Consider the following 14,761-nt stretch of genomic DNA (forward strand, 5'->3'; position numbering starts at 1 on the left):
TCCCAGATGAACTTAGAATATGAACGGTGTAAAATCCTGCAGTTCCTGGAGTGTCCACTAGAGGCTGGCTGCAGAAGCACAGGAAGTCACATACACACCCATTCTAAAAAGCCTGTTTTTACAGCAGAGATGAACATGTTTACAGCCTGGTTCAAAAAACCAAATAGGTGTGATTAGCTCATGTCTGGATGGACACACACTGTACGGGGGGTGAATGTTTTGATGACTCATCAGTTTTGATTTGATGAAGGATAAGAGTTATTCACAATAAGGCGTGTAGCTGACCTGATTGACAGGTGGGCGCGGTGTAACGGTTTGTCAGGAGGTTTAAAACCCGCCTCAGCTCCAGCTCTCAGCCTGTCGTTAGGTTGACTGAAAGTTAGACTGAGACAGCATTTCCAGCATGGAGACCGCCATCGATGGGACTCCAGCGCCCCCTGCAGGGACAGACGGGGGACGCCATCGATGGGACTCCAGCGCCCCCTGCAGGAACAGACGGGGGACGCCATCGATGGGACTCCAGCGCCCCCTGCAGGGACAGACGGGGGACGCCATCGACGGGACTCCAGCGCCCCCTGCAGGGACAGACGGGGGACGCCATCGATGGGACTCCAGCGCCCCCTGCAGGGACAGACGGGGGACGCCATCGATGGGACTCCAGCGCCCCCTGCAGGATCAGACGGGGGACGACACTCAGGCTTCATCCAATCATTCTACAATTCATCACGCTGACAGGAAGTGACCAGAAACAGAGGACAGGTGCTGACAGGAAGTGACCAGAAACAGAGGACAGGTGCTGACAGGAAGTGACCAGAGGCAGAGCACAGGTGCTGACAGGAAGTAGGAAGACCTGCCATTAGGGAGCTGTAATAGTCAATGGGTGCGTTCAAATTGTCCCTCCTGTCTCCTCTCACGATCCACTTCACCTTTAACCCCGGAAGCATTTCAGTGGCGGCCATGATAAGAGCCGTTTGAATTCTCTAAAAGTTAAGGAAAGGTGGGTCAATGCTTCCTTTATAACCTCCTTTAGGATACACTGGACCATCCTTTAGGAAAGGAGATGAGATATGACGTCATCCGACCGTTCAGGAACATGAACGATGATCGTAAAGAGATAAAAGATAAGAGACATTTTTATCAGAGGATGTTTGATTCAACAGATTTCATTCTCTTGTTTTGTGCTGCTGTACATTTGTATGTTTAAAACATTATGTGTAGGTTATATCTTACATTAATGTAACAATTCATTTCATCCAATCATATTGATGTTGATGTTGATTTCTGACTGGACAGGAAGCTGATGGTTTCACTTTTCTTACTTGTAGCCTGGTCGTCTATATTTCTTTAATTTCAGGATTATTTCACCGGTAAGAAGCACAGAAAGAGTTTTTTAGATGATCTTTTTGTAGTTCATTATCTGAACATTGTAGTTTCAACACGGCAGACCCACGTCATCAACCTCCGCCGGCCCGTCACATTTAATGACGTGGCCTAGTGGAAATGTGGTCGGATTGTCAGAACGAGATCTCCTTTCCCTAAGTCCTTTATGACTTCTCCTAACATCTTTCCTTGACCTCATGACCTTTTCCCCGAGGTTAAGGTGAAGTGGATAGTGAAGGAGACAGGAGGGACAATTCAAACACACCCTCTGTGTGACGTGCACCTTTCATATTAACAGTCTGTGGTTCTAACTCTGAAGATCACACTTTCACCACATGGTGGCAGCAAAGAGGCAACATGAACACAACAAGAGGGCATTTTGTTCTCTAAATATTCTAAATCCAGGTGTTTTCGGTCGTTCAGCTCCTGGATCATCATTCAGACAGTTTCTCACGTTAAATTGTTCCAGTTGCTTCTTTTCCGTTTGTTTAAAAACCTGTAAATATTGAATCCGCGTTGTCTGTTTCCTGTTCTGTGTCTGCAGCATGGCGCTGCTGGGCTTCTGCACCCTCATGTGTCACAGAACAAACTGTTCCACCAACGAAGAAGACACTCTGCATCCTCCGAGCGGAGATCGTCTATTGTAAACAAGACGTCCCACACCGCTACAGCAGCTATGATCACACGAGACCTCAAACATGAAATGTTTTATTTCAGTGTGTCGATGTGATCGTGTGTGTCTGAAGATTTAAAGTCACAAAGTGTGAACTCACTAAAGACTGTAGACGATGTGGACAGATGTTTGTTTACCGTCAGAATGTCAGAACTCTGGTTTGACTCTTGTGAGAAGGAAACATTTGACTTGTTGAGTGAGGCCTGACTGTTTTGTTTTTTTCTGGTGTCACGTGGCCTCTGAATGATCTTTTAAAGCACCTCGTACGCTCCTCTCAAATAAATGAATGGATGTGTCAGACGTCACTCACTCATGCCTTCCTCCCTCCAAAGGGAGCTCTCTGTAGTGGACTTCAAAGGGAACTCATTCAGCTCAATCAGATCAAGGTTTCAGACTCTGGCCGCTGATGGTGACGTCAACCTTAACCCTAAAACGTGCAGTTTAACCTCGACCAGGGATCAATAATGACCATAAATAACAGCATGAATTCAGTGATAATAACTAAACTGAGTGAATTAAAACAATTCAGTACAATAAATAAACATGAAGTGCTGAAATTCAAAATTTAAGGAGACATATTTTACACAAAAACTTTTTTATTAGTGTTTACAGACTAGAATATTTAAATCTTTATTAAAAACAGATCATAGATTTCAGTAAAACGTCTCAAATATGAACTTGATTGTGTTTCTGTGTTCAGGTTGGTCGCTCCTCTCGTCTGTCTGAGGGTCAAACTCCGCTCAGAAAAATCTTTAAACCACAATGCATGATGGGACAAGTTGCTTGGATAGTGAACGTGGCTGATTTAGAAACAACCTACTAGATACTCTGTTCTTTAGTAGTGTACAGTATGTACTGCATGCTACACACTGCAGTCTGACCTCTGACCTCCAGTCGTGGTTATTCTGCAGTACACCAAGCCCGGCTAAGCTTTCTGGTCAAAGTCAAAATATGCCAGACATACAGTGGAATCAAACTTGCGTTTGAATCCGTCCCGCGGTGCAAGACAACCAAAATAAAATAAAATAAAATAAAATAAAATACGGTAAAATAAGATAAATAATATTTACAGTAATAAATTCTAAACAGTCCAAAAGGTACAAAACAAAATGGTAAATAAAATAAAAAAAGTAAACTTGAAATGTGCAGTAAACTGAGTGTGAAACTCTGCTACAGTAGGTGAGGGAGACGGGTCTGATGCACACTGTAGATGTTTCCTGAATCAGTACGACATCCGGGTATTTATAACAAACTTACATCTCACATTTGTTCACATATTGCATTTTGGACCAATCAGGATGAACTACTAGTGTAGTAGGAGGTTTGAATACAGCCCATCCGTTGTTGCACAAGACTTTTCTCAATGCATTGTGGGATGAATTCACACACTACAAAATTGACAGTTTTAATTTGATCATTTTAATTTGAGGGATTGTAATACTATATACATATAAATATGTACAGATTTGATCACTTCTGTCATTTTGTACGGCTGCATGAACTTGACAGTGATATTTCTGGTCCCTAGAAGCAGCAGCAGAGTGAGACCTCCTCGCTTCTGCTGCCTCTCTGCTCTTTGTTTTTAGGAAACGTGTCCTTACAGAGACTCCAGCAGCGTTTGTTGTAGATGAATGAGAAAGACACAGCTCCAGCTCTCCACTGAAGCCCGACTCTGAACAAACATGTCTGAGGCTGAACCGGTCTCGGTCCCGGAGGCCGCCGCCGCCGTCCTGGAAGCCCTGAACGCCACGGACTCGAACGGGACCGAGGCGCTCAACGCGACGGTTAAATTCGTGGCCACACCGGAGGGCACGGCGCTGGCTTACGGCGGCCTGGTGTTCATGGCGCTGCTGCCCATCTTCTTCGGAGCCATACGGTCCGTCAGCTGCTCTAAATCCAAGGTAACAGTCAGAGGAAGTCCCCCTGATCCCGGTAAACAAGGTTTCACTCCATCCACCGGTGTATCGGTGTTACGAGTCACCCTGTTTCCTGGTGTCTTCAGTGCGTTGTCGTAGTCCTCCATCCGAGTTCCTCTCCTTTAGTTTTAATATGATATATGTCTTAAACACACGGGGCCATTCTTCAGTTCAGCTTCTCACCCTCTTCCAGTTTAACAGACAAACCACAGACGCGTTCTGTTTACAGTCACCAGGTAACACGGTCACAACTTCGAGCACAACACCGGGTAGCTCCTTCAGCTAACGACGAGCTAACGGCTCTCCGGGTGATTCTCGACGGATTTTAAACACTGTAGATAATATGAGTGAAAGTTAACACCATTAATAAACACTTTAAACTGACATCTACACGTTTCTGTTTAATGGAACCTTTAACAGCTTTAGAAAGTAGCAAGAATTACGTCACAGCTGTTGGTAATGTAACCATTGTTTTCAGTTGAAAGTTAGCATTGAAGCTAGTTGTTGTTTATGTTTGTTCTGCTGCTGGATGCTTTCTGTTGTTTACATTGTTTACCTGCTGTCAACCTTTGACCTGATCACGGACCGAGCCTGACGTCATACCGGGGGAAAGGTTCAAATCCAAACCGGAATAGAGTCAGTAAGATCGGTTAGTACCAGCGTCACGGTGACGTGTACAAGAGGGCTTCGTTTGAACCCGGTTTGGGTTGTTGTGCACATGCGCAGTTCAATCGGCACTAGGTAACGGAACACGTTCCCACATCCTCCCTGCAGAGCGGAAGTGATGAAGATGAGTTCAGTTCAGTGATGAAGATGAGTTCAGTTCAGTGATGAAGATGAGTTCAGTGATGAAGATGAGTTCAGTGATGAAGATGAGTTCAGTGATGAAGATGAGTTCAGTGAGGTGATGAAGATGAGCTCAGTGATGAAGATGAGCTCAGTGATGAAGATGAGTGATGAAGATGAGTTCAGTGATGAAGATGAGTTCAGTTCAGTGATGAAGATGAGTTCAGTGATGAAGATGAGCTCAGTGAGGTGATGAAGATGAGCTCAGTGAGGTGATGAAGATGAGTTCAGTGAGGTGATGAAGATGAGTTCAGTGAGGTGATGAAGATGAGTTCAGTTCAGTGATGAAGATGAGTTCAGTGAGGTGATGAAGATGAGTTCAGTGATGAAGATGAGTTCAGTGATGAAGATGAGCTCAGTGAGGTGATGAAGATGAGTTCAGTGATGAAGATGAGCTCAGTGAGGTGATGAAGATGAGTTCAGTTCAGTGATGAAGATGAGTTCAGTGAGGTGATGAAGATGAGTTCAGTGATGAAGATGAGTTCAGTGAGGTGATGAAGATGAGCTCAGTGAGGTGATGAAGATGAGCTCAGTGAGGTGATGAAGATGAGTTCAGTGATGAAGATGAGTTCAGTGAGGTGATGAAGATGAGTTCAGTGATGAAGATGAGCTCAGTGATGAAGATGAGTTCAGTGATGAAGATGAGCTCAGTGAGGTGATGAAGATGAGTTCAGTGATGAAGATGAGTTCAGTGATGAAGATGAGCTCAGTGAGGTGATGAAGATGAGTTCAGTGATGAAGATGAGTTCAGTGAGGTGATGAAGATGAGTTCAGTGATGAAGATGAGTTCAGCGAGGTGATGAAGATGAGCTCAGTGAGGTGATGAAGATGAGTTCAGTGAGGTGATGAAGATGAGTTCAGTGAGGTGATGAAGATGAGCTCAGTGATGAAGATGAGTTCAGTGAGGTGATGAAGATGAGTTCAGTGAGGTGATGAAGATGAGTTCAGTGATGAAGATGAGTTCAGTGATGAAGATGAGTTCAGTGAGGTGATGAAGATGAGCTCAGTGATGAAGATGAGTTCAGTGAGGTGATGAAGATGAGCTCAGTGAGGTGATGAAGATGAGCTCAGTGAGGTGATGAAGATGAGTTCAGTGAGGTGATGAAGATGAGTTCAGTGATGAAGATGAGCTCAGTGAGGTGATGAAGATGAGTTCAGTGAGGTGATGAAGATGAGTTCAGTGATGAAGATGAGTTCAGTGAGGTGATGAAGATGAGCTCAGTGATGAAGATGAGTTCAGTGAGGTGATGAAGATGAGCTCAGTGAGGTGATGAAGATGAGTTCAGTGAGGTGATGAAGATGAGCTCAGTGAGGTGATGAAGATGAGCTCAGTGATGAAGATGAGCTCAGTGAGGTGATGAAGATGAGTTCAGTTCAGTGATGAAGATGAGTTCAGTGATGAAGATGAGCTCAGTGATGAAGATGAGTTCAGTGAGGTGATGAAGATGAGCTCAGTGAGGTGATGAAGATGAGTTCAGTGAGGTGATGAAGATGAGCTCAGTGATGAAGATGAGCTCAGTGATGAAGATGAGTTCAGTGATGAAGATGAGTTCAGTTCAGTGATGAAGATGAGTTCAGTGATGAAGATGAGTTCAGTTCAGTGATGAAGATGAGTTCAGTTCAGTGATGAAGATGAGTTCAGTGAGGTGATGAAGATGAGTTCAGTGATGAAGATGAGCTCAGTGAGGTGATGAAGATGAGTTCAGTGATGAAGATGAGTTCAGTGATGAAGATGAGTTCAGTTCAGTGATGAAGATGAGTTCAGTGATGAAGATGAGCTCAGTGAGGTGATGAAGATGAGCTCAGTGAGGTGATGAAGATGAGTTCAGTGATGAAGATGAGTTCAGCGAGGTGATGAAGATGAGTTCAGTGATGAAGATGAGCTCAGTGAGGTGATGAAGATGAGTTCAGTGATGAAGATGAGTTCAGTGATGAAGATGAGTTCAGCGAGGTGATGAAGATGAGTTCAGTGATGAAGATGAGTTCAGTGATGAAGATGAGCTCAGTGAGGTGATGAAGATGAGTTCAGTGATGAAGATGAGCTCAGTGAGGTGATGAAGATGAGTTCAGTGATGAAGATGAGCTCAGTGAGGTGATGAAGATGAGTTCAGTGATGAAGATGAGCTCAGTGAGGTGATGAAGATGAGTTCAGTGATGAAGATGAGTTCAGCAAGGTGATGAAGATGAGCTCAGTGAGGTGATGAAGATGAGTTCAGTGATGAAGATGAGCTCAGTGAGGTGATGAAGATGAGTTCAGTGATGAAGATGAGCTCAGTGAGGTGATGAAGATGAGTTCAGTGAGGTGATGAAGATGAGTTCAGTGATGAAGATGAGCTCAGTGAGGTGATGAAGATGAGCTCAGTGAGGTGATGAAGATGAGTTCAGTGATGAAGATGAGCTCAGTGAGGTGATGAAGATGAGCTCAGTGAGGTGACGAAGATGAGTTCAGTGATGAAGATGAGCTCAGTGAGGTGATGAGCGTTTTTGCCTGAAGCAGTGGAGCCGTAACGGGTTAGAACAGGTGTGGTCTCAAGTCTAGTCTCAGGTGTAGTCTAGTTTCAAGTGGGGTCTCAGGTCTAGTCTCAGGTGTGGTATCAGGTGTGGTCTCAGGTGTGGTCTCAGGTGTAGTCTCAGGTTTGGTCTCAGGTCTGGTCTCAGGTCTGGTCTCAGGTGTGGTCTCAGGTGTAGTCTCAGGTTTGGTCTCAGGTCTAGTCTCAGGTGTCGTCTAGTTTCAGGTGTGGTCTCAGGTCTAGTCTCAGGTGTAGTCTAGTCTCAGGTTTGGTCTCAGGTCTAGTCTCAGGTCTAGTCTGAGGTGTGGTCTCAGGTGTAGTCTCAGGTGTAGTCTGGTCTCAGGTGTGGTCTCAGGTGTAGTCTCAGGTGTAGTCTAGTCTCAGGTTTGGTCTCAGGTCTAGTCTCAGGTGTGGTCTCAGGTGTAGTCTGGTCTCAGGTGTAGTCTAGTCTCAGGTCTAGTCTCAGGTGTTGTAGTCTGGTCTCAGGTGTGGTCTCAGGTGTAGTCTCAGGTGTAGTCTAGTCTCAGGTTTGGTCTCAGGTCTAGTCTCAGGTGTGGTCTCAGGTGTAGTCTGGTCTCAGGTGTAGTCTAGTCTCAGGTCTAGTCTCAGGTGTAGGCTGATCTCAGGTGTAGTCTCAGGTGTAGTCTCAGGTGTAGTCTCAGGTGTGGTCTAGTTTCAGGTGTCGTCTAGTCTCATGTTTAGTCTCAGGTGTAGTCTCAGGTGTGGTCTAGTCTCAGGTGTGGTCTCAGGTGTAGTCTAGTCTCAGGTGTGGTCTCAGGTGTGGTCTCAGGTGTGGTCTCAGGTGTGGTCTCAGGTGTAGTCTCAGGTGTAGTCTAGTCTCAGGTGTAGTCTCAGGTGTAGTCTAGTCTCAGGTGTGGTCTCAGGTCTAGTCTCAGGTGTGGTCTCAGGTGTGGTCTCAGGTGTGGTCTCAGGTGTAGTCTAGTCTCAGGTTTGGTCGTAGGTGTGGTCTCAGGTGTAGTCTCAGGTGTAGTCTCAGGTTTGGTCTCAGGTCTAGTCTCAGGTGTGGTCTCAGGTCTAGTCTCAGGTGTAGTCTAGTCTCAGGTGTGGTCTCAGGTGTAGTCTCAGGTGTAGTCTCAGGTGTAGTCAAGTCTCAGGTTTGGTCTCAGGTCTAGTCTCAGGTGTGGTCTAGTTTCAGGTGTGGTCTCAGGTGTAGTCTAGTCTCAGGTGTGGTCTCAGGTGTAGTCTCAGGTGTAGTCTCAGGTGTAGTCAAGTCTCAGGTTTGGTCTCAGGTCTAGTCTTAGGTGTGGTCTCAGGTGTAGTCTGGTCTCAGGTGTAGTCTAGTCTCAGGTGTAGTCTCAGGTGTAGTCTAGTCTCAGGTGTGGTCTAGTCTCAGGTGTAGTCTAGTCTCAGGTGCGGTCTCAGGTGTGGTCTAGTCTCAGGTGTGGTCTAGTCTCAGGTGTAGTCTAGTCTCAGGTGTAGTCTGGTCTCAGGTGTAGTCTCAGGTGTAGTCTAGTCTCAGGTGTGGTCTAGTCTCAGGTGTAGTCTCAGGTGTCTCTCTCTCCTCCCTCCCTCTCCTCCCTCTCTCCTCCCTCTCTCTCCCCCCTCTCCTCTCTCCCTCCCTCTCCTCTCTCTCTCCCTCCCTCTCTCCTCCCTCTCTCTCCCCCCTCTCCTCTCTCCCTCCCTCTCCTCTCTCTCTCCCTCCCTCTCTCCTCCCTCTCTCTCCCCCCTCTCCTCTCTCCCTCCCTCTCCTCTCTCTCTGTCTCTCTCCTCCCTCTCTCCTCCCCCTCTCCTCTCTCCCTCCCTCTCTCTCCTTTCTCTCTCTTCTCTCTCCTCCCTCTCTCTTCTCTCTCCTCCCTCTCTCCTCTCTGTCTCTCTCTCTCCTCCCTCTCTCTTCTCTCTCCTCCCTCTCTCCTCTCTGTCTCTCTCTCTCCTCCCTCTCTCCTCTCTGTCTCTCTCTCTCTCTCTCTCCTCCCTCTCTGTCTCTCTCCTCCCTCTCCTCCTCCTTCGCTCCATTCCTCCTGCCTGCTTCCTGATTCATTTATAACATAAATATAAATATTAACCCTGTGATGATTTGTTTTGATTAGCTTCATGCTTCCAGTCTTCCTCTTTGCTGCTGATCTGATCCCGCCCTCTCTTTCTCTCTCCCTGTCTGTCTCTCGCCCTGTCTGTCTGTGCACACCTGTCTGTCCACCTGTCTGTCCACCTGTCTCTCTGTCCGTAGGAGCTTGGAGACAATGATTACGACTCTGGGTTCAGAGTGAGTATGAGAGCTGCTGTTTTATCAATGATGCTGTGTGAACTGAGAGTGACACACCTGCAGCACCTGCTCAGGTTTAACCAGCTCGCTGTTTACTTTAAGTCGCCCGACATTTTAACTTTTTTTTTACTTTGGTCTTCATGTCAGACGATGAAAAGCAAAATATTTAGATTTAAATTTGTCTGCTAAAATAAAAGAAAGAAATCTTCTAAAAATCGCACTATTTAGTGCAGAAACAAACATTTAATGTTTTTCCTACTTCCTCTGTCCTTACCTCTTCTATCCTTCCTCCTCTCCCGTCCTCTGTCCTTATGTCTTCTATCCTTCCTCCTCTCCCGTCCTCTATCCTTACCGCCTGCGTCCTCTGTCCCACTTTGTGTCTCTGAGGAGGAGATGGAGAATAGATGGAGCGGTCTCTCTTGAGGGTTTCTGTCAGTCAGCTGGAGTCGCGTGTGCGTGCGTGCGTGCGTGCGTGCGTGCGTGCGTAGAAGATGACGTGACCTCACAGGAGGAGAACATGCTGCAACATGCTTCATAAACAAAGTCTGAACCAAACAACCTAAGAGGAAGTCTTGCTGTGATCGTTCGATGTGCAGCTTTCTTCTCTCATTGGACGGTTTTCTGGCTCGTTTGTTTTTTCAGTTTGCATAAAGCGTGGTGTTTTTGGACTCCTGCATTGATTTTTGAATTTGTTGCCCTCGTTGCCATGGTGATTCCCTTTTAGTCCACTGGACAAATATCACTTCTTCACACATTCATATAACTGCTGCAGGTCAGTGGATTCTGTGGAGGAATACTGAACTCGTACTAGTGGTGGGCAATATAACGATCTTAGATCGTGAAGGATTTTAACGTGCTGACGATCTGCCAAAACAGAGAGATCGTCGACCCGGGCTAATGTGTTTATTTTATCATGCTGCAGTTTGTGCTCCGACACAGTCTCACCCTCTTCTTTTGTTCTGAAGCGGTGAAAACAAAACTTAAAAGTAAAGTCCGCAAAAACAACTCCATCCCGGTTATATGCAACTGTTCTGATATTTTTCCAAACCCACACGGCGTGATGTTGGGGTTGTATCAAGTCAACTTTGGTTATATTCTTTAATAATTATATTTAATTATTAATAATATAAATAAAATATCATTAAACTATGTTTAATCTCGTTATGGGGCACCAACCTGTAATCAGGTAAATATAACCAAAATATCACTCAAATCAGTCTCAAATCAGTTATTTAATTACTAATATTATTAATAATGAATTACTATATTTAATAAATTGAAGGCGTGAAATCCGTACACAAAGCCTTCGCACCCAGCTTATATCACAATGTAAACACAATTGTGTGCGTGCGTGCGTGGTGACAAAATGGTGGACAACAAAGGAAGCCGTGTGGCTGCCTTTTGAAATAGTTTGAGCTCTCTGAGCTGAGTTCAGTAACTGTTACTTAAACACCAGAAAGCCAGTGGCCGGACTTTGATTCAACGGCGGGTACATTGGTCTTTCTGTTTGAGAAAGCCGTTGACTGAAGGTAAACTAGCATAGCATTAAACACATAGGTGAACACAGCAGTTCATTACAATAAAACAAATGCAGTAGCTTACAACAGATAATAAACAGAATGTGACGTCAACAATGATGCATAATTATCAGTGGTTATAAAAGAAACATAACTATTTCTGAAACTATTTCTGCCCAGACCAAAGCTCTTACTTGGGGTAACTCCTGGTGATCGTTGCAAAGTTGGTTAGATCGTCACTCTGTTGAACGTTAAATCAACAGATTCAGGCAGGTTTCCTTCATGGCAGATGTAGGAGGACGGTAGCGGGATTCAGATCATCGACCAGAGCGCTGCTCTATAGGGTCTTCTGGTTGCAGGAGCCGAGTTCTTTATGTGTCCTTGTGGATTCAGGGATCAGTGGGCTTCCTTCAGCGCTCCTGTTCAGTTGCGTTCAATGACGTCTTTCAAAAAATCAAAGGAAAGAAACTCTTCTTTTTGCTCGAACCTGATAGCATCTGATTGCGCCCAAAACTCCTTAAAATATGGCGTGGAAGTAATCAGCTGAATCCTCTGATGCTTGAATTCAGCATGTGAAGAGCTACCTATACTGAACAACCTCAGCTCTGGAGTTTAACTTATGTAAGTCAAGAGGAGGAAAGGCTTTGTCTCGAATGCTGGAGTCCATCATATGGAGAGGGTATCCTCTGGTGTCGGCAGACCACACTTGAAGAGAAGGAAGCAATGCCTGGTGATTGCTTTTAAAGACTGGAGCTGCCTGTGGGTTTACCTCAGGCCTCCTCCAATGAGGATAGAGAATTCAGACACCCCCCCACCCCGACACTTTTCACACCTATTTGTTAGTTGCTGTTGGGGGGTGTTAGGCTAAAACTCCTTTGTTTAGGTGCCTCCAAAATAACTCTAGTCAGGCTTGAGAAGTGTGATACAGGCCTGAGTCCTTTGTTGCACACACATGGCTGAGGTCCAACAGTGATCAACAGTTCACTTATCTGTATAGTGTGCACAGTTAAGTTTACATCTCGGATAGCGACACAAGAAACCGTTTAACGAGCCGGAGAGACTTTCACAGTCAGAGTCAGACAGAAGAACTCTGCAGGGCTAAATAGAACAGAAACACAAGAACTTGAAGTCTACATGTTTTTAAATGAATGCATCACTGTGTGAAAATGTTCCTGATGAACATAAAAAGAAGACACATAACTAAATCATCATTTCAAAGTGGTGAGGAAAACCTTCAAATTGTTCATAAATATTGATCAAATTGAGGGAAAGACTTTTCTGTTGCTAAAGATGTTCTGGGTGAGAGACCTCCAGACCTCCTACAAAGATGTTTTTTCAAATAGATTAAACTTGTCTGCACAGTTTTTGTGCATTTAGAAACATTATACAGGGAAATAAGTTTGGTTGAACCGGTCAGTAACTTACAAATCTGTCTAAAGATCAGTATGAAAAAAATCATGATAAAATTGTGATCGTGATTTTACCCAAAAAAGTGATATGATATCGCCCCCCTCTAACTCATACACAGAAACGTCGTCGTGGTTGAAGAGACGAGCAGCTCATTGTTGTCATTCTTCCTAAATGTATTTAATTCTGATATAAACGATCCCGTCCCAACATTACACTCAAGTTATTTCTTTAGGGCTGCAGCTGAAATACATTTCAATATGAGTTGAACTGTCAGGATTTTTCTGGATTACCCGTCTTTTATAAAATGTTAGACCGTGTCCGATCATCACGTGAGCGTTAGATGACACATTGCATCATTCGCTGTCCGCACTGCATCACTTAAATATTTAATTCTCTGCTCTGAGAATTTCAGTTTATCCTTGTAAACATTATAACATGTGATGTGGTGCTTTTATTTTGAAGGTGGACAAACTGAAGTGTGGTGCTTTGATTTTGAAGGTGGACAAACTGAAGCCTCCTCTTCCTTGTTCCTTGCCCGTAAGTGGCAGAGAAGAACACAGAAATGGGGCGTCAGGGTTAAAACGGCGTGCTGCGTTGCTCACAGACAGTTAGGACACTCCGATAGTAAACTATAGAATCGACCTGATCTTATCGCTGACGCTTGTTTACATCTCATGCTGTTAGGACAGGAAGTTAGAAGAGGACAGAAACCAAAAGTTTGTTGTTTCTTTACATAAATATTGAAGATGCATCGTCCTTGTCTCTCTCTTTGATTGTGTCGCCTTCCCTCTCTCGACCCTCTCCTCCCAGAATGCATCAGACATGCCAGAGACCATCACCAGCCGGGACGCCGCGCGGTTCCCCATCATCGCCAGCTGTACTCTGTTTGGACTCTACCTCTTCTTTAAGGTGACGAGGGCTTTCCTCTGCCCGACTCCAGGGGCTCTCATGTAGAGATACTGAAATGCATTGTGGGAGACGGTGTCCTCAGTTGGACTTTGATCTCATGTCTTGTGCTGCAGGTGTTCTCTCAGGAGTACATCAACCTGCTGCTCTCCATCTACTTTTTCGGTCTTGGCGTCCTGGCTCTGTCGCACACGATGAGGTAACCACACCTGAGATCAGACGCACACTGTAGATCCGTTCAGATGTTCTGGTGTTGATGAACCTTCTCTTCTCTCTTTGTGTCTCTCAGCCCTCTCATGTCCAGAATCTTTCCAGCTTCTTTCTCAAACAAACAGTTCCAGCTGCTCTTCACTCAGGGCTCCGGAGAGTCCAAAGAAGGTGAGACCTGCTGCTCAGCCCCCCCACGCCGAGGACAAATCTCTCTTTCCCTCTCTCTCTGTGAGACCTGCACTCCTTACAGTCTTATTTTCCATATAACAAATATTTGGTGGCTGGGGGATTTTTTAAAAATCAGTCTTGGATATGTCAAAGATTATCCAGAATATTGACTTTGATGCATTGTTAGTTTTTGTGTAGCATCAGATTTAAAATGTAGTTCCCTGTTTGGACAGTGGAGGACAAAAATGTCTAATTTACAAAAACTGATATAAAAATAAAACAGATTAATATTTTTTTCTACTTTTTTTTTGTTGCATAAATCTCTTAAACAATTCCAGCCCTGCTCAAAACTACCAAACATTGAATAATTATCAGGAATTTAACCCTTTAAATGCCAGAATCATGAAATCAATCTGTTCTATTTTTATAGCAGTTTTTTTGAAGTGGACATTTTTGTCCTGAGTGACTTCAGAGGGTAGTAAACATGTTTCAGTGTTCTATTGATCTATTAAAAAAAAATACTGTATATGCATTCCAGAATGTGTCAAGAGAGAGACTTTCTTACATAAAATATGTGCCATATGCTCTAACAGACAAAATGATGACCAGATGAAGAGGAAACATTTGACCAAATGGACAAAAATGTCCATAGTGATGCCTGAGGGTTAAGCATGATCGTCCCCCGCTGGCCTGCACTCACACTGCTCCAGGACTCACCTGGACTCACTCACAAACTTAAACTCTATGTCTCGGTCTCTCTGCAGAAATAGTGAACTACGAGTTTGACACAAAGAACCTGGTGTGTCTGCTCATCAGCAGCGTGGTGGGAGTGTGGTACCTGTTCAAAAAGGTAAATCCATTTATCAGAACTTTCTGAACTGTTCTACACAAAGTGTTTCCTCATGACATCACAGCCCTGGATATCCAATAATCTGTCTGTATTCTGTGACATTACAGCACTGGATCGCCAACAATCTGTTTGGTTTGGCGTTCGCCCTGAATGG

General features: G+C 44.7%; 1 protein-coding gene and 1 long non-coding RNA gene across 2 annotated transcripts in view; one reads left to right on the forward strand and one right to left on the reverse strand.

Moving 5' to 3' along the window:
- The first annotated feature begins 3,343 nt into the window (after positions 1-3,343).
- The window catches only part of hm13 (histocompatibility (minor) 13), an 18,312-nt gene continuing 6,894 nt past the window's right edge, over positions 3,344-14,761 (forward strand). Inside the window, 6 exon segments of the mRNA XM_065961476.1 lie at positions 3,344-3,954; positions 13,284-13,382; positions 13,496-13,578; positions 13,669-13,757; positions 14,522-14,607; positions 14,715-14,761. Coding sequence (XP_065817548.1) covers positions 3,736-3,954; positions 13,284-13,382; positions 13,496-13,578; positions 13,669-13,757; positions 14,522-14,607; positions 14,715-14,761 — 623 coding nt within the window. The 5' untranslated portion in view covers positions 3,344-3,735.
- On the reverse strand, positions 3,457-4,829 carry LOC136181111 (uncharacterized). Its single transcript, XR_010667535.1, has 2 exons — positions 4,526-4,829; positions 3,457-4,301 (listed from the first exon to the last, which is right to left on the reverse strand). It is a non-coding gene; the product is annotated as an uncharacterized lncRNA (long non-coding RNA).

The sequence above is a fragment of the Labrus bergylta genome, chromosome 12 (genome assembly GCF_963930695.1).
Source record: "Labrus bergylta chromosome 12, fLabBer1.1, whole genome shotgun sequence".
Taxonomy (NCBI): domain Eukaryota; kingdom Metazoa; phylum Chordata; class Actinopteri; order Labriformes; family Labridae; genus Labrus; species Labrus bergylta.